The 19,283-nt window shown below is 36.0% G+C and overlaps 2 protein-coding genes across 3 annotated transcripts; one reads left to right on the forward strand and one right to left on the reverse strand.

The window, feature by feature from the left end:
• The first annotated feature begins 1,177 nt into the window (after window positions 1-1,177).
• LOC125223383 (chaperonin CPN60-2, mitochondrial) lies at window positions 1,178-5,099 on the forward strand. The gene is made up of 17 exons (XM_048126511.2): window positions 1,178-1,438; window positions 1,533-1,557; window positions 1,648-1,779; window positions 1,917-2,076; window positions 2,176-2,351; window positions 2,504-2,599; window positions 2,831-2,935; window positions 3,053-3,139; window positions 3,215-3,385; window positions 3,470-3,538; window positions 3,623-3,700; window positions 3,806-3,901; window positions 4,000-4,099; window positions 4,189-4,292; window positions 4,380-4,485; window positions 4,587-4,665; window positions 4,761-5,099. Exons 1-17 carry the CDS (start codon window positions 1,401-1,403, stop codon window positions 4,876-4,878), a joined length of 1,740 nt encoding a protein of 579 aa, XP_047982468.1. The 5' UTR covers window positions 1,178-1,400; the 3' UTR covers window positions 4,879-5,099.
• Window positions 5,100-5,898: 799 nt separating this feature from the next.
• Window positions 5,899-11,247, reverse strand: LOC125223384 (PHD finger protein ING1-like). Of its 2 annotated transcripts, XM_048126513.2 has the most exons (8): window positions 11,131-11,247; window positions 10,745-10,816; window positions 8,517-8,704; window positions 7,221-7,284; window positions 6,997-7,090; window positions 6,383-6,554; window positions 6,164-6,306; window positions 5,899-6,077 (listed from the first exon to the last, which is right to left on the reverse strand). In XM_048126513.2, the coding sequence occupies exons 1-7, from the start codon at window positions 11,156-11,158 to the stop codon at window positions 6,196-6,198; spliced, it is 729 nt and encodes a 242-aa protein (XP_047982470.1). In that variant the 5' UTR covers window positions 11,159-11,247; the 3' UTR covers window positions 5,899-6,077; window positions 6,164-6,195. The 2 variants fall into 2 exon arrangements, with proteins under 2 accessions (XP_047982470.1, XP_047982469.1); XM_048126512.2 differs by having other exon boundaries at window positions 5,899-6,306.
• Between the last annotated feature and the right edge of the window lie 8,036 nt (window positions 11,248-19,283).

The following is a 19,283-nucleotide window of genomic DNA, read 5'->3' on the forward strand; positions in this document are numbered from 1 at the left end:
TGCTCCAGATTTCCAACTTCAACTTTCCTGTCTTTTTAGGCTCAAATATGCACAATTCTCACAAAACAAGTCAAAAATACCAATATAGAGAAAATATGCAAAATATGAATATGAATTGTGATTTTGACAATAAAAATAGACCAAATAAAGGCCTTAAAACAGTGCAAAATCCGAGCCTATCAACTCCCCCAAACTTACATTTTTGTTTGTCCTCGAACAAAACAATAAAGACAGAAGAATAGACGTATGGAATGCACAAGGACTAGACGTCGTAATTGCCTCAAAAGATGAAGAATAGATAACGCAATCAAATCAAGCAAGACTTATTCAGCATGAAATAACGCAATCAAATTCATGCACTCATATGTGACAAACTTCCAAAGATGGGAAGTGATTTTTTCTCTCACTCTCAAAGTATATAAAGGTAAAGTATATAACACTCAAATCATGCATCATGCAAAGTTTACCATAGGCTTGCTCAAAGTCTAATTACTTTTCTACTAGATATAATTAAACATCAAAAGTCCGAAAAAACTTTTATTTTTGTTATAATGTAAGCTCTTTGGATTAGGACTCTATTTGGCCTATATACAATGTTGCTATCTCATTAGAAATTGTATCAGAAAATTGTAGTGAAATCACGTGCTTGATATTGGCTAAGTGTAAAATATATAATCTACTTAGTATTTATACTAAAGGCAAAAAACAACTTTCTTATATAGAACGAACTAAAATTACAAATGAAATCCTAATATTGGCTCAAAGAGATTCCTGTTGTTTGCTCTATAGTATTTTATTTACTTAATTAAATTTTTTTTGACAAAACTTTTGTCCTTCCATTTTTTACTCTCTCTTTTATCCCCTTACTTTCTTCTTTTATCCCCTTACTTTCTTTTTTTTTAGTAATAATATTTAAATTTGAATATTCCCTCCGTTCCACGGTAGTTGAGTCATTTCATTTTCTGCACTCATTTTACAAAAATCATAATAAATAGTTAAAGTGGAGTAAAGGTAAAATAAGAAAAAGAATAATGTAGATAAGACTTTTATTTATCTTATTTTGTCACTTACTTTACTTTCTCTTATTTTAACTATTTATTATCATTTTTTCAAAACGAGTGCAGAAAACAAAATGACTACGCAGAACGGAGGGAATATTAATTTTAGAATTTTGTGTCCAATAGAACTGGTTGAGACAAGAAACAACCCAAAAATAAGAAAACGTGAGGAGCAAGAAGCTTAAACCCTTTTATGAAGAGGGAGCCGTCTCATTACCATAAACCCTAGTAGATTCAATCTTCATAGATCTTCCAGACTCTTCTCAATTTCTTTTAAAGCACACACAATACTCACCTTCTCCCCTAATTCTCTATCTCAACTCAACAATTCTGCGTCAAAACATGTATCGTTTTGCAGCAAATCTAGCCTCCAAAGCCAGGTAATTAAACCGATTTACAACCATAACTACATCTCTGTGTTTGCTATGACTTGATTGTTAAAACCCTTCCTTTGGTTTTTGTTTCTTTGTGCAGCGTTGTGAGTAAAAGCAGCCAACAGGTACCAAGATTTGATTTTTAACATACAAAACGATATTATCTGATACGCTTTGAGCTGTATAATGGATTTACTTTTGTGGGTCCGGTGCAGATTGGGGGTAGATTGGGATGGAGCAGAAACTATGCTGCCAAAGATATTAGATTTGGAGTGGAGGCTAGGGCTTTGATGCTTAAGGGTGTTGAAGAGCTTGCTGATGCTGTTAAAGTCACCATGGGTCCTAAAGTAATAACCTTATAGTGCAATTTGATTTGTCCCCTTTAGTAATTTGTAAAGTTATTAGCTTGATTTTGTAATTTATATCTGAGTATTGTATTACTGACTCAGTTGTGAGAAGTTTAATGTCGGGTTGTTCGATTCAGGGGCGTAATGTAGTGATTGAGCAGAGCTGGGGTGCACCCAAAGTGACAAAGGATGGTGTCACTGTTGCTAAGAGCATTGAATTTAAGGACAAAGTTAAGAATATTGGTGCAAGCCTTGTTAAACAGGTGGCAAATGCTACCAATGATGTTGCTGGTGATGGTGAGTGCATGCCACTTTTTTCTGTGTTGTTCGCTTGCGCGTCAGCTGCATGTTGTTTAGTTGCATGGTGTTAACAATTGTGTGTATTGAATGTTTTAGGTACAACCTGTGCTACTGTCCTTACTCGTGCAATATTCACCGAAGGCTGCAAGTCAGTGGCAGCTGGCATGAACGCCATGGATCTAAGACGTGGCATTACCATGGCTGTTGATGCTGTTGTTACAAACTTGAAAAGCAGAGCAAGGATGATTAGCACATCGGAGGAGATTGCTCAGGTACGTTGTTTGCTGTCTTTTTGTGATCAGTGTCCACAATGAGTATTTTCTACCCTTAGTTTAGTAATGAAAAGTACAATATGTGATTTAAAGTGGAGAAGTTAATTTGTATTTCTTCTCTTTTTCTTACGGCTTGATCGCACGTTTTGTAGGTTGGAACTATCTCTGCTAATGGAGAAAGAGAAATTGGTGAGCTGATTGCAAAGGCCATGGAAAAAGTTGGAAAAGAGGGTGTCATCACAATTCAAGTATGTGCTCTATTATCAACTAGTGCTTGGATATATTTGTCCTGTTGAATGAAGTAATAGATTTGCACTATTCATCCATAGATTCTGAATTTCAATTGTTTCCTTTTGATGGAACTAATGATATTGATAGAAAATTCAAATGAGCAATCATATACTAATTGTTTGCTTTCAATTGTGGGTTGCTTTATCTGTGCTTATCAAGTAATGTGGTTGGCTTATTTGGTGTTGTAGGATGGGAAGACACTGTTCAATGAGTTAGAAGTAGTTGAGGGTATGAAGCTTGACAGAGGCTATATCTCCCCATACTTCATCACAAACCAGAAGACTCAGAAATGTGTAAGTGTTTAAAAATACCTGAACAAGGTTTTTTTGTAAGTAATTATCTACTAGCTTGAAGAAAACCATTTTCCCATCTTCTTGCATTGTTTAACATTTGGCTCTTACCATTGATAGGAATTGGAGGATCCTCTTATTCTTATTTATGAGAAGAAAATTTCTAGCATAAATGCTATTGTTAAAGTCCTTGAATTGGCTTTGAAGGTATGCATATTTATTTTAGTTCTGAAGTTCAAAGTAGATACAAATATGTGGTTGAGCATGTGTCTATCTGTACAGAGGCAAAGGCCACTTCTGATTGTCGCGGAGGATGTGGAAAGCGATGCACTGGCCACTCTTATCCTTAACAAGCTTCGAGCTGGAATCAAAGTCTGTGCAATCAAAGCCCCTGGGTTCGGTGAGAACAGGAAATCGGGCTTGCAGGATCTTGCTGTTTTAACTGGAGGCCAAGTATGTATCATGCTATAATCTTCTTTTTTTATGCAATGATTTTATTTAGTGTTGCATTTTTTGTAATAAAATTCATGTGGACAGGTCATAACGGAAGAGCTTGGAATGAACTTGGATGATGTGGAGCTGGATATACTTGGATCGTGCAAGAAGGTTAGATCTGCTAGACTTATTTGTTGTTATCTTTACCTGCCTGCATTTTACGGGTTTAGCTGATCTGGTTTTTGTCCTTCTCAGGTAACCATATCAAAGGATGATACTGTTATTCTTGATGGATCTGGTGAGAAGAAATCCATTGAAGAAAGATGCGAGCAGGTTTGTGTTAATTCTTACGGTGCTGCTTTTGAGCTATGATTATAATAACTTTTTGATTTCGCTGTTTCTTTTATCCATGTTTACATGTATGTTCTATAAATACAGATCAGGTCAGCAGTTGAATTGAGCACTTCTGATTACGACAAGGAGAAGTTGCAAGAAAGGCTTGCCAAGCTCTCCGGCGGTGTAGCTGTGCTAAAGGTTACACCTTTTTGCTTTCTTGAATTGCCTGTGTCATCAAAAAAGTTTTTTTCCTTAAATGGGATGAATATGACTAACATTTTTAAACATTCTCTTAGATTGGAGGAGCTAGCGAAGCAGAAGTTGGTGAGAAGAAAGATAGAGTGACTGATGCTCTTAATGCCACAAAAGCAGCTGTAGAGGAAGGGATTGTGCCCGGTATGTTTTCTGTTTCACCACGTTTTCTTAAATTTTTAGCTGAATAATCAGGAAAGAGATGCTGAGATGATCTTCCTATTATATTACAGGTGGAGGTGTTGCTCTCCTCTACGCAGCCAAAGAATTGGAGAAGCTGCCAACAGCCAACTTCGATCAGAAGATTGGTGTCCAAATTATTCAAAATGCTTTGAAGGTATGATTTGATGATATGATCCATTATAGTAATGGCACCAGATATACCTCGACCTCTGCCCTAACGTACTAGGTTTTGTAAATGTAGACACCGGTTTACACAATTGCAGCAAATGCCGGTGTGGAGGGTGCCGTTGTGGTTGGCAAATTGTTGGAATCAGAAAATCCAGACCTCGGATATGATGCAGCTAAGGGTAATATATGGATACATAATAATACCGTGCTTTTCAATAGAGATTGTGTGCTGTTTTATGCTCTGAATCCTAAAAATGTATGTATAAATTGTGACAAATAGGTGAATACGTGGATATGGTAAAGGCTGGTATCATCGACCCGTTGAAGGTCATTAGAACTGCGCTCGTTGATGCTGCTAGGTAAAACCCCCCACTCTCTGGATAAATAGAACTTTACAAATATTCCTATGTCTCTCCCATGACCGATGTTCGGCTATAATTGCTTTGTTTGGCAGTGTCTCTTCATTGATGACAACGACAGAGGCGATTGTGGTGGAGCAACCGACAGAGCCGAAAGCTGGACCACCAATGGGCGGCGGGGGCATGGGAGGAATGGGTGGCATGGACTACTGAGGTGAAAGAATGCTGCTTAACAATTGTTGAACAGAAGAAAAGAATAAAAGAGAGTTGTGTTATTTTTAAGCGGGATGTAATGATAGGGCGAGTTGGTTTGGTAGGGTTAGTTAGACTCAATTGTTTTGGAATTGTCCATTAATTATTTATCTCTCCGCCACTTTTCATCTCATTTTCACTCTCAAGAAATTCTACAGTTATTGATTTTGAGATTTTGTAGACGATCATGGCTAAGTTTGTCACCGTTTAAGTTGGCACAAGTTTTAAGGAATATAATAAAAAGTCGGTTAAAAAAGTTGGTAGCTTGTAAGTCCTAGTTTTATAATAAAATATGGATAAGAATGAGTTAGTGAAATGTATGATTCATTACTAAAAATAATAAAATGAAAAAGTGACACTAAAAAAAAATTAAAGGTGATAAATGACAAATTTTTTGGGACAGATGAAAATAGAAATAAATGAAATTGGAATTGTATTTGAATCATACTTCTAAATTCCTCTCCCTGTCTAGCAATAGCAATAGGAGTCCTTACCATAGTAAGATGACATGAGTTTTAAGAAATACTCCCTCCGTCCCACTTAAAATGCAATATTTGAGAATCAGCATGGGATTTTATGTAGTGTTGTTTTGTGAGTTAATGAAGAGAGAGTAAAGTAAGAGAGATGAAAAAGTAGAGATAGAGTTGTTTCCATTTAAGGAAACGTTTCATTTTTAATGGGACAACCAAAAAAGGAAAACGTTGCATTTTTAATGGGACGGAGGGAGTATAAAGAAAAAATTTGTTGAATAAGTTAGTGGAATATAAGTCTTACTTATATATGTTAGTTTTATAGTAAAATGTAAGTAGAATAAGTTAATGAAATGTAAAATCTACTTACCATTTATGATAAAAGGGAGTAAAATAAGACTCTTATTGTGGGACAAATCGAAATGACAACACATGACTCTTATTGTGGGATGGATGGAGTATTTGTTTGGTAGAATGAAATTATGTTTGAAAGAATTATGCACACAATATATATTTGAAATTAAATCAAATACTATTAAACTTGATCCAAAATAATATGAATACATCTAATCTTTGATAACTCCATTCTCATCGATAATAATATCAGAGTTTGCGCAGAACGAGAGTACATTATCAATGGGTGCTATATTGCATGAAGTCGACAACGCTATATCATCACTCTTCATATATCTGTAGCAAAGTGCACTCGTTACACCGCAAATTCAGTCATGACTTTGTAGTTCAAATTCGAAATGTGGAAGTTTTTATTAACATACGAAGTATTACTCGGGAAGCAAGTCAGAGTCCGTTATCTCACTTTCCTACGCCTTTGGCTCCCGACACAATCTGAACAATACCATTTGCCTTTTGGCTGTTCTTTAAGCCCAACACAGCCATAATGGAACCATTCTATCTTGCACTGCATACAAAAGCCGCAAATTTTGTCATCTCAACTCAAAGGTGGGAAAGAAGCAAGGAGGGAGTTGTTTACTTACATCGGGATTGTCACATGCAACCATTTCACCATAGCTCACTTGGTTGCAGAAACAATACGTGGGCTCGTTTGGGTCAACAGGCAGATCTAATTCCATGCTGGGATTTGCTGCAGTCGTTGCACCAGTTCCGGAGGCTGAGGCCACAGATACATTTGCTGCTGCAACGCGCGTCCTGCATAAAAGATTACATTTACTCAATCAAAAATCAAATACTAGCACTCATAAGGCTCTAAAAATATTTCCATAAGACAACAATAGTTCTTTCCATCAACAGATAGACTGGCTCCCGACTAGCTATTTTACATTCATTCCTGTAGCTGACATCCCAGAGAATTTACAATATTCGAAAACTGAGCTACAAACCTAAAGCGCACTAGCCAACAAGGATTATCACATACAGCATCATTGCCTGCTCGCAGTTTCTCCTCTTTTTCTTCTGTGTGGGAGTTGGGAATGACTTGGGTTTTAGTTAAATTAACACTCTCACACAACACATAATTTTCGGATTTAGGTAAAAGTAACGTTCACAAGGGAAATCTGAATATACAAATCATGCAAAGTTCTAGACAATTGCACAGAAATTCTATTTATTTGAGTCCAGAGTAAGGGTTTACTTCTTACGCCCTCTATTGCTAGTTTCGCCAGACCTTCCAGCTTTGACATTCATATCATGAGTTGGAGGAGTTGCAGCTATGGCATCCCTTTCGGCTGTTTCATACCAAAAGATACATTAACTGTGAGAAACAAGATATATATTCATTGTACACATTAGCAGATGGCACTCTGCAACTGGACCATATTCAGATAAAGAGTTATATTAGAGCAACTAGATGAATACCACGCCGAAGATCCTCATCAAATTTCTTCAAGTATTGATCAAGCTGTTGAATGTGAGTGTCTACCTTTTCCATCAAAAAATTACTCGTTAAGGCAACAAGCTATATGCACAGATTAAGCCAGGAAAGCTCTATAGTACATGCAAGAAAGTAATCCCATTTATGTTTAGGAAATCCTCTTTTACCACAATATCATGGATTTATGATGATTCTCCATATCCAACACATCTTCGATTTTGATATTCAAGTCTATTGGTCATATAACCATTCAGTAATCATACAATTTTGAACAAGAGGGATTCTTGTCAAAGAAAAATGATCAACTTTTAAAACTCTGCATTAAAGAAAACATGTTTCATGAGATCTGTACAAGGATCCCAATCTTAGTACCAGAACTACAACATCCTGTTGACCAATAGATATTCATTATATCCCATGTTTCCATGTCTTGTACGGATTAAACCCAAACTTACAGTTTATGTGTTACCATAATCAAAAGCAATAAGGTAACTGTATATTTCTCCAGTTATCCAATTTAATTTTTTTATGTGAACAGGCTTTCCTGCAGTATCTCTAGTATATATGATAGTACGGATGGACCGCTGAAGGTCGACACGAGAGGCCCAAGGAAGGTTGCATTCTTTGCTGAGTTGGATCAAGAGTTAAAGAGATATATTTGTTAGTAGAGTCTTTCTTATTTCCAGTAGTTTGTTTTGATTACAGTCCTTTCATTATGTCTTCTTTATCAGTTCTCGACTATTTGGTTTCATGGTAGGAATGATTAGAATAAATACCCTTGAGGTTTGTGAGGGGTTTATCTATGTCTTGCATTTAGTAGCATCGGCATCGGCATTGGCATTGGCCAAAGATCCACGCAAAGGGGAGTTTAATGCGTTTAATTCCAAGAAGTGTCTTTAGAGTCTTTTCTTGAAGCAGTTGGCATGTGTTGGTTTGCCAACTGATCATTACTATTTTGTCTGTCAAATTATTAAACAGTTCATGTGCAGGTCTCTCCCCCTTTAACAATATACATATTGTTTGAAACCAAAGCAAGATACATCAGCTAAAAGTAGAAGTTCTTAGTATCCCCAGTCATAAACACGAAATAACAAACAGAGCTAATATATACACATACAGGAAATTAATAAATTATAAACAAGTATTATTGGAATAAGATTAAAGTAATGATTAGATTAAGATACAATCAGGAACGATGAAAATATCTTGATACGCATTCAAAAACAAAGCACACTATCATATAGAATCACCACACAGATTAGGGAGTGTTGGTTCAGTACCAAGTCATAAGCCTGAACCGCCAATGCTACTTTCTCATCGGCAATCCTTATGGCATGTTTTTGCTCATCTACAGCATCGTCTGTAAATTTGAGAAGAGAAGAATTGGGTGTGATGCTACCGGATTTTATACCACGCTTCATATCATCTATCTCCTGTTCACAGCGCTGTTCGTTTTGCTTCTGAATTTCTGTTTGTTGATATAAGATACAGGAAATCAATGAGACAAGAAAGCATGGCCACCATGTTTCTGTATGGATTTTTTCTTACACGTTTGAAAATCCAGAAATGCTGAGAAGAAAGGAACCAGTTCATATCCCAAGCAAAACTTTATCAGTATTGCCTGGTTTATGTAGCAGACAGGTTGAAAAGTTAAAATATAGGAATCTAGCAAGCAGTGAGAGAACACTATGGTGAAATATTATAAACCATTCCACTGTATACGACACTGAGTTGAAAGCTTAGATTATACAAATTAGACTTGTAGAAGCTAGCCATTTCTCTTTATTCGACACTGACTTGAATAGTTTATGCTGTTTGAACAAGTACAAAGACAACCTTCAAGAAACAAAATGTAAGAGCAACTACTCTTATAGACTGCCAATCAGTTTCACACAAGATGTTAGCGATAATGACAGAGAACAATCACTGCAACTGTTAGATAAAAATATGCACACAAATGGATTGACAATACAACTCATAAATGAACGATTGAATTGGACGAGAATACAGACTCCTCTTGAGAGGCCTTGGCCAAGTACCAATACAAACTAAAATTCCAGACTGTCTCCCCTTTCAAACCCCAAGGGATGAAATAGCCAAGAATTCTAACCAAATCAAATACTAGAGAGACGCAAAATAATGATACCTGAAAAAACAAAACAATCAAAGACATCCATGACTACAAGACTCCAACCAAAAAAGAAAGAAATAAAGATAACCACGAAAAAACTGACTCTATCCTCTTCACATCTCGTTTACTGTTTCCACGTCCGTGATGATCCGTATCAGCTGCAATGGTGCTCAAAAACAGCTTGTTCTCAAGGTGGAAGAGGAACCACCCTTGGAGAGTCGTCAACGTCACTGCCACCAGAAACTTTAGGCGTGGCCTGGTCATGCACTTTGATAGCGTGCACTTGTGGCTCATGCGGCTCGTGCACAAATGAGCAATACGGAAGAAGAGAGAAGACGCAGAGAAGAGTCTTAGCATACGGATGGGCAAAGAGAAGACTATGGATACCACTTGAAGACAACTTTAGATTGTCAGATATCCTTAGTTAAGAAAGAGTCTTCTAGTTATCATATCTTAGTTTCATGGTTATATCTTTAGTTTCATTGTTATTTCAGTACCACCGCCTTTCACTGCGTATAAAATGGTGTGGTGAACTTTCACTGACAATCAAATGGGGCAGTGTACAACCAAATGGTTTGAGTTGTCCTGTGTAAGAGAATGAAAGTGAAGAAGGTCGTGTTTGTTTGTAAGCAAAAAGCAATACATTGCAAGAGAAGTAGGAAATAAAAGATACCCTTTGTTCCAAGTAAATCTAGTTAATCGAGACGTTTCTTTTTGGCCTGATTTAAGATGGTGTTTAGTGAGTTAAGTAGAAAGAGAATAAAATAGTTAATGGAGAGACAATAAATTAAATAAATGAAAAAAGAACAAAGTAGGACTAATATAAGGAAGGTTTAAAGGATTGATTTTTGCCAAAAGAAGAATGAGTAATTTAGCTTGAGACGTCCATAAAGGTATACGAATCGATTAACTTAGAATCAGAGAGCATACAATTATTTCACTAAGGAAGGCTTCGCCTTTAGCTATTGTCGTTCAATACCAAGGTGTTCAAAAGAAATTACCAATCCTTATCAACCATCCAAGGAGTATATACCTTCATAGCAAAGGAAGTACAATCATCTATCAATTCCAACATGTGTGCTCTCAAAATTCCGAACCACCCTCGAACAAACCTTGAGAGAATTAAATAGTCAGGGCTCCCAACCAAACTAAACTACCGACATGTGTGACTATGATACATACCAACTAGGAGAACTCAACACACAAGACTAGCCTGTTATGGGAGAGGGCCCAGACATTGAGTCCGTAACAGACTACCAGAGACGCCTAAAGAAACTAAGCTACCGACATGCGTGACTAGACGACTCCAACCAAAAAAGGAAAGAACTAAAGATAACAAACAAACAACAGGAGTAATAATTTTCTGGTGTGACATACCTTGCAAGCTCTTATCCAAATCTCGTAACAGAGCATATTTCCTTTGTATTATATTGGGCAAGGCTTCAATATCTTTTCAGCAACAAAACAAACAAGAAGAAGCATCAGCATAATTCAATACAAAAGAGAGCATATTATTCACGACTTGATTCCCACAATATAAATTGGCTAAAATCAGATGAAAAATTGTAAAACTTCGGCTTCCCCAATTAAGTAAAAAGGAACGTTTCAAATAGAGGCAAACCAGACCAATTTCAATTCAGATTAACAGATTCAAACGATTACACGAGAATTTTCAAGGAAATTAGGTCAATCTGACGAACGCGGGTTCCGGAAAACTACACGAGAAAAAAATAAAAAGGAAATCTAGAGATGAAACTACTTACTAGCTTGGAATTCCTCGCTGATAGACATTGCTTAAGGAAAAAATAAATTGATCAACAGCTTGTTGCAAGCATCACGCCAGATACAAGGTTGAGTTTGTGAAAACTTCTATTTATATAAAGTAAAATATTTTTATTCACAATGTTTAATTAGGATAAATTGTTGAAAATAATGAAATTTATCTAATTGCTATCAACAAATCTTAAAACATATTAATCAACAAATCTTAAAATCTCTCGATTAAAAAATACGTATATCATTTTAGTCGGAATGAAGGGAATACTTGTTATGTAAAAGTAATTAATTATATTACTTCATCTATGTACAAAAAATAGTCTTATTTGTGATCGTTACGAGTTTTAATCAGAAATTGGTAAAATAAAATAGAAAATATAAATAATGTAGGAGAAAAAGAGAAAAAAAAAATAAGAGAGAGAAAGAGATTAATTAATATGGAAATGACAATAATAAGTGGAAGGGAAATTACAGTGAAAATAATAAAACAAACGAACAATAAATCGAGTCAAGGAAAGCCCTATTTCCACACGACAAATTACGGCCCGACTAGTGCTCACGGATTGGTTTATTGTCCCCAAAGATAAAACGATTTCCTGTTAGCGTGTAGAAGCACCTCAAGCCCGCTAAAAACCCGCAAACTTGATGGAATTACGAGAATCGAGCTAGACAATGCTAAAATACACACTATGATGTAGATAGCTAGAGAAAGTGGAAAATGTTTGTTATAGTTTTATTCTTTTCTCCCAAACTCCACCTATTTATAGGCACAAAAATGTGACACGGAAGGTTATGGAATTGATTCACAATTAAGCACATTAAAAAAAATAGCTGCTGCACATCAGGTTGCGATCAATCTTAGAAAAAAATTAGAATGACATTTGCTCAAAATTTAATACCACATTTTATTATTCACACTTACAAACAGACGTTGCAGAAATAATAAAAACACAAAGCTTGATTCTCATAACAGAATGCTACTACAACATACAAAAAGAGACAAATTTAACTAAATTTGTTTGAACTCATGATTACAAAATTAAAATAGAAAACTATTCATATTCCCAACGAGCCACCAGATTCCAATGAACCTTGTCATGGCTCATGTAAAACCCTTTGTAGCTACCTCTCCAAAACACGGCGGCGTGCCCTTTATCACGGGCCGGCTCGTACGCATTAAACGACGCAAATGTGGAGCCGCATACGCTCATCACGGAATGTACGTCGTCCACTTTCAGTCTCATCCCGTAATCCTGGCCAGGCTGTAGCTGAGCCGAGCTCGACAGGCCACCGGATCTGATGTGAAGATCGATTGGCTTGCTCATGGCGTCGATGAAGTGCACTATAGGAAACTTGCCCCCGGCTTCGAGGCGGGTGGCTAACATGGATACAGCCATCAACATATGGAAAAGCATGAGTTTCCTAGCCATATTTGTTCACCTGAGTGTTTTGGTTATGTTTTGATTGTTGTTTTTAGAGGGTTTATATAGCAGTAGGACGGATTCTAAGGTCAGTGTCAAGCTAAGGTTTTCATCTTGTACATCTTGATTACAAGCCTTTATAGCCTGGATTTACATCATATTAATATTTTATAATGCCAGCCTTAATTGTAGGGATTTGATTATTCTCCCCAAGAGTCAGATGCAATGGATTTGACCTATCTTGAGTCGAGTATTTTATGCATGATGAAATATACATATGTACATGGACGGTCGAAAACGCATATTCAAACTCGGATGATCTTGTTTGATCTATATGTTCTTGGATACTTTACATGTGAGACATTTTAAGGGAATTTGTGGTCCATTTTTACGATTTCAGAATAGCCCTAAGTTGACGTGGATCTCTTTGTCTTGTATCCACATGGCTTGTTGAAAACCCTCATTATTGTCTCACATCAAATTGGTGATTATCATGTCTTATACTCTCTCCATCCCTAGCTAAAAGAGATGTTTTATTAATCAAATTGACATAAGGGTAGTTTTGGAAGAACAAAAATGATGCAGTTACTGTATATGCCCTTCTTCCTCCCTTCCCAAACCCAACCCACTTCTCTCTATATAATTATCTCTCACCCATCCCCCGATGCCGACGACTACCTCCATCGCGCGACCTCGCCAGCCCCATCGCATCGGAGTCAGCAACTCCTCAACCCTTTCATGTGTTGTGGATGACCTCAACTATCAGCTGCAGATGGTAATTTTCTAATTTTTATTTTCAGTAGAGGCGATTAGGTCTTGTTTCGTTTGAGAGGGAAATCATTTCATCTTCAGCAGCGATGGCCGATGGGTAAATCCAAAGAAGATCACAATCTCAAGAGCTCATCTTCTCCTGCACAAGATGCTATTATTTCAGTTTGATCGTTCAATTTAATGGTTTTGCTTCTACCAGTGGTGTAGAACGATAGCAAATGGATTTGGTGATTCCCGGTGGAATTCTGCTTTGGCATGCATGGACTGTGTCTCCCAAACGACAGAGACGGTGTTAGGGACATAGTGTTGGAATATATATACTAAAAAACATCTTTCGAGTTTATTTATGAATTTGATAAATTGCTTGTATATTGTAAACTCTCCTTATTTAATGAGAATAATAAATGTTTTCTTCATACTGTGTATTTTACTTTAATGGGTATTGACCGTATTTAATTATATATTTAATTATATGATTAAAACGCCGGCAAGTAAAATCAGTCTAAGTCTTCTATATTGAAGGCTGGGTCGTGGAACAGGAAGGTCATCACAGTAGATGGCCCAGCCGGAGTAGAAGTAAAGCTTTTTCACAACCTAGATAGGCTTTGACTACCTATCATGAAAGGTTGCAGTGTCCATCCGAAAATCGTCTTTACCTTGAGAATGACTAGTGACACGGGTGTGGTATAGCATTGAATGGATCTAAAGTATAGACACGTCTTTGTTGCTATCTACTGTAAGACGATGTCTTAGAGATTTAATATTTCTTAATATTTGTAATAATATAGGACACACGTTATTTAATCACACACTGCTTTGACTTATCAGTAGGTGCGGGTTTTTCGCAATCCAATATTCTTGATATCTTGGGTAGTAGTAATTAATAACTAGTATGGTGTCAGTTTTATTATTACATTGAAACGTGTGCCTGCGTGGTTTGACTATATCCCCTAGAGGTGTTCGAGAGAAGTTCTATTATTTGGAAACCCGGCCGGTTTGGATTTAATCCAAGAATAGTTAGAAAAGTAAAGTATATTATTTTAATATACATCTCGTACTGGACAAACTCTTGGAAATAAAAAGATGTTAATTAATTTAAAGTCCATAGCAGACTACAAATTAATTAATGGATATAGAAAGTCTTAGATACGGGAAATAATATATTAAAGGGGTTAACCCGGATTGTTTGTAATCACGGATTGGATAGGCGGTCAACATTTCTTCGATAGTGGCAAAAGAAATATTCCATTGACCTTATATTGAATTATGGGTTATAATTAGTAAAGAAGGTCCAATTGGAGAGGTCCAATCCAAGCCCCATAGATCCCTAACCTAACCTATCATAAACTCTATAAATAAGGATGTAAGGAGAGGAGACAACAACACAACAAAACCCTAGCCTCCACACTCTAGAATTTTCGGCCCCCTCTCTCCCATAGGGGTTCTCGAAAATTCCCCTTTTGTGTGTTCTTGGCTTTCTTGTCTTCTCTTTCAAGATCCTTATAATTTCTAAAAGATTCCTCCCACAAGGAATTTGGATCTATAGAGTCAAGGGTCATAGGTTAGAAGATCCTTGGTCTTGCAATCATATTCAAGTTTCAAGATCTACACGTGGAGAAGTAGCAAGCCACTTCGATTCTTTGGAGAATCATAATTGTAAGTATTCAACATCATAATTTAATTTAAATTATGTGATTAATTGCACAATAATATGTCTCTACATGTTCAAGCATGAAATTGAATCGATCTACACAATCTCATAAATAAATTCTTTTGTGGATTTATTTAATTTGCAATTTCTGCTGCAATATACCCCAACACATAGCCATAGTAGATGTAGAAGGAGGATTTGGCGGATTCGCGCGAGAGAAGCTTCGAGTACAATATATCTTCATCCGGTTTGAATTGATGGACTTCTGGTGGAAATCGTTGTGGTTGATTAAAGGCATTTCGAAGGCATTTCGGAGTGGAGATTGTCATTATTTGGATTTCAATATTAGTCCATTCAAATAGATTATTACTTCATTAACCTAGGTTATTACTACATTATTTAACTTTCTATAGTACTCCCTCCGTCCCACAAAAGATGTCACACTTGTGGGACGGCACGCAATTTTAGGAGGTTTTGTTTTGTGTGTTAAATGGAGAGAGAAAATATAATTTTTATATTCATGTGAGAGAGAACTTTTTTCAAAAATGGAAATGTGACATCTTTTGTGGGACAAACTAAAAAGGAAAGTGTGACATCTTTTATGGGACGGATGGAGTACTTATTTTGAAAAGGTCATTAGTTCATTTTTCTATTATATTAACTCATTCAAATAGTTTCATCGCTTTATTGAACTACGTTAGTACTCTAAAGGATTCTAGAGCAGATGAGGAAGAGTGACACTACTTCATTCATACGTGCATTTAATTAATTCAACAAGTACACCACTTCGTCAAATTACTTCATTAAACTTCAAGTGGGTTATTACTTTAATCCAGTACCTTTTTAAATGAAGTTATAACTTCCCCAACGAGATTACAATTTCATCAATATTGACATTTGAATACATCATAATAAAGAAGAAATACTTCATTTATAAAAAAACTTCACATAGTCTATTCGATTTAAAGTTTGCAAAAATTTATGAAATTCAAATTCAAAATCGAATGAAGTAATAAACTATTGAAATGAAGTACTTATCCTACTAAATAAAGTAATAAACTATGAATTTTATTTGACAAAAATTACCCTTAGTTGATGTAATTTGGCTACCTGATGAAGAATGAAAATTTTCACTATATCACCTCATCTCATCCATAAAAAACTAAATCTAAAGGATATAATTCGGTCTCTATTTCTACACTAAGGGATGAATTTACATATAATAGGACTGTATGTAGGGGATGTATTAGGGTCCTCACATCTCTTTAGTGTTAGCATCAAACAAATCACAGCCCTTGGATCCTTGGATTGGATGGTTGTGATTAGCTACATTATTAGACTAAGATGTTACATTATTAGCTGATAAGACTCATTTCATGCATTGGTTATGGGGTAAATTTCTGTGTTTTCGGGGAGCTAACATGTATTTCTAAGTTCAGGTGCGTAAGAAATCTGCTAGACCTAGGAATTTGTGCAAATTGACCTGACAGATGCAATCGAGTGGAATTTAAAGTGAAGTACCAGAAGTTGCCGCTAAGACCTAGGAGAATCAGAAAGATGGCGACAGGAGCAGAATGGGAGCAAAAGAGCAAATTTTTAAAGATCCTTCTCAGGGGTACAAGTGTCAAATCAGCATGAAGACGCCCTAGGAATCAGAGTCTCACCTATATAAAGGATGGATATCCAAAGAAGAGGCAGTTCTACTCTTAGCTCAATTCTCCCGATAGCTCAATCCACTTCAAAATCTACTTCATTTAGTCTGAGCACTTGGTTATGGGATGAAATTTTGGCTGCTGTGGTGGTGTCTTGTTCGAGTTTAGCTGTGTAACACCGTCCCAAGTGGGCGAAGAAACAATTTCCAATTTCTGTTTTAGTTTAACTTTTATACTTTAAGATATTTGCTGGTGTTTGAACTCCTTGTGTTGAATTCCGAAGTTATCGTTGATGTTTTGTGAATCTCGACGTTAGATCTTGTGATTTGGTTTATATCTGAATGTGATGGATGTTTCTGTTGATGTTTCTTTGGGTTTTGAGGCGTTGATTTTGGGTTTTTACTGTTTTGGATGCATTTAGCAATTGATAAGATGTTGGATCTTGGAATTGGTTGGATTCAAGTTGGTTTTGTGGATCTGAGTTGAGGAGGATGGATCTGACTATGGTGATGTTGGGATCTGGTTGAATAGTGTTGAATAGTGTTGATTCTGCATGGTTATGGCTTGTTACTGTTCATTCTCAATTCCGCTGGGTCGAGTAGCTTAGATATGGTTAGGGCAGGGGAAAAATACCGAAAAAATAATATATCGCTCGTATCGTATCGAAAAATATCAAAAAATTATCGAATTTCCGATACATCGTAATTTTCGATACGATACGATATCGTATCGTAAGTTTTCGATACGATAACGATATGAATTTCCTTATATCGCGATATATCGTTTTATATCTAAAATAGGATATATATCGAAAATTTTCGATATATCGATATTTTCGATATATATCGATATTTTATTTTCGATACATATCGATATATATCGATATTTAACGATATATCGAATTTCGGTACGATATCGAAATATCGATACGATAACGATATGAATTTTTTTTATATCGAAAGTTTGATATATCGAAATTCGATATATCGAAACTTTCGATACGATAATGATATGAAATTCTTTCATATCGATATTTTCGATATGATACACGATACAACGTTTTCGATACGATACCACGCCTAGATATGGTAGTTTCATGCTTGAATTTCATGTTTATGTCTTGATTTGTGATTTGTGATTTGTTCTGTTTTAATGGTGTTCAATGCTCTGTTTCGTATTGTTTCTTTCGATGGATTCCCTGAAGAAGATGAAGTAGTTTAGTGGTTAGGATCAGATCTGCATCTTGCTTTGTTTTTTAAACTTTTACGGGTAGTCTGCCACCTTCGTTAGTTAGGAAATTGGTCCCTACTTGCGGTTGCATGTTTGTTTGGCTATTTCAGGAAAGGTTCAACATGATCGTTGTTATGGCAGGTGTTTTCAATCGTTTAGTTCAGATTTAAGCATTCACTCGTGTTCGATACTCATGCATACGTCCGTACGTTTCTTGTCCCCTAGGTCAAGTAGATAGAATAGTCTTTTAATTCCGCTAAGCCCAGTAAATTTATACTTAACCCACTAGTTGTGTGGCAGCAGCCGAAATCCTTTCCAAAACCTCCAAACACATTTTTAACCCCTTCATCCTTGTGGGGTCGATCCTTACTTCCATATACTAGCCAATAATATTGTGGATTAAGGTTTTAATAGTAGCTTGATATGCAACCGACGACACCCGAATAGGTCTAAGATCTGCTTGACCTTATGGTTTAGTGAATCTGCCGGACCCGTTTGTGGCTTTACTTGTTTACCTATAGTGTGCGTTAGAAAGAACATTCTGCTCATCATTAGCCAAGCTACATTATTAGACTAAAATGCTACTCCCTCCGTCCCACTTAAGATGACACGTTTTCCTTTTTAGTTTGTCCCAACTAAGATGACACATTTCCTTTTTTGGTAACTTTCTCTCTCCAATTCATACACTCAACCACTTTTTCTCACTCCTATTAAAATATTCATCTTTCTTTATCTCTCTACTTTAATATTTACACACACCTTCTCTCTCCAATTAAACACTTTAACCAATAACTCCTAAAACCTCGTGCCGGCTAAGCAATGTGTCATCTTAGCCGGGACGGAGGGAGTACATTATATTATCAAAATAATATATTATTAGCTAAGTTACATTATTAGACTAATAATCTATATTATTAGATGACACGTGACATTAATCTAACCGTTAGATTATAAGATCCAATGAACTACAAATGTTTTGTTTTCGAATAATATTTGCAAGTTGAAAATGAATAAATACAGGATATAATTCGATTGACAATTAGCATATTTGGCTACGTTGGAGTAACACAAATACAATTTGAAGTCAAACTAATCAATAAATATAGTTAACTATATAGTAGTTTCGTACGTAATTAAGGTTAACGTTAAGATAGTTGACTTGGAACTGAATTAAAGGGCCAATTCTTAAAGTGGCTTGCATGCATCGACAATAGGAATAAATTAATTGCCTAGCTTAACGCCTAATGATTTAGGAATCATGTGCTGTTATAATATAATAATATTTGCACGACGTTTTCACTAGATGTGTTGAAAATATTTCATAATGGGGATAGATTAGTTGTCTAGCTTATCTTGTAATGATTTTAAGTGTGTATAATATAATAATTCTTGCACGTCCTTTATTACATAGATGT

The sequence above is a fragment of the Salvia hispanica genome, chromosome 1 (assembly GCF_029641045.1).
Source record: "Salvia hispanica isolate PSC_SH4W2 chromosome 1, Shi_PSC_v1, whole genome shotgun sequence".
Lineage (NCBI taxonomy): Eukaryota > Viridiplantae > Streptophyta > Magnoliopsida > Lamiales > Lamiaceae > Salvia > Salvia hispanica.

Bases quoted from the DNA above. Each gene is read 5' to 3' on its own strand.
- LOC125223383 (XM_048126511.2), top strand. From the start codon at position 1,401: ATGTATCGTTTTGCAGCAAATCTAGCCTCCAAAGCCAG. The intron at 3,701-3,805 runs GTTTGTGTTAAT...CTATAAATACAG, and splicing joins TTGAAGAAAGATGCGAGCAG to ATCAGGTCAGCAGTTGAATT. The intron at 4,100-4,188 runs GTATGTTTTCTG...ATTATATTACAG, and splicing joins AGAGGAAGGGATTGTGCCCG to GTGGAGGTGTTGCTCTCCTC.
- LOC125223384 (XM_048126513.2), bottom strand. From the start codon at position 11,158: ATGTCTATCAGCGAGGAATTCCAAGCTA. The intron at 7,285-8,516 runs GTACTGAACCAA...TTGATGGAAAAG, and splicing joins CGGTTCAGGCTTATGACTTG to GTAGACACTCACATTCAACA. The intron at 7,091-7,220 runs GTATTCATCTAG...GGTATGAAACAG, and splicing joins TGATGAGGATCTTCGGCGTG to CCGAAAGGGATGCCATAGCT.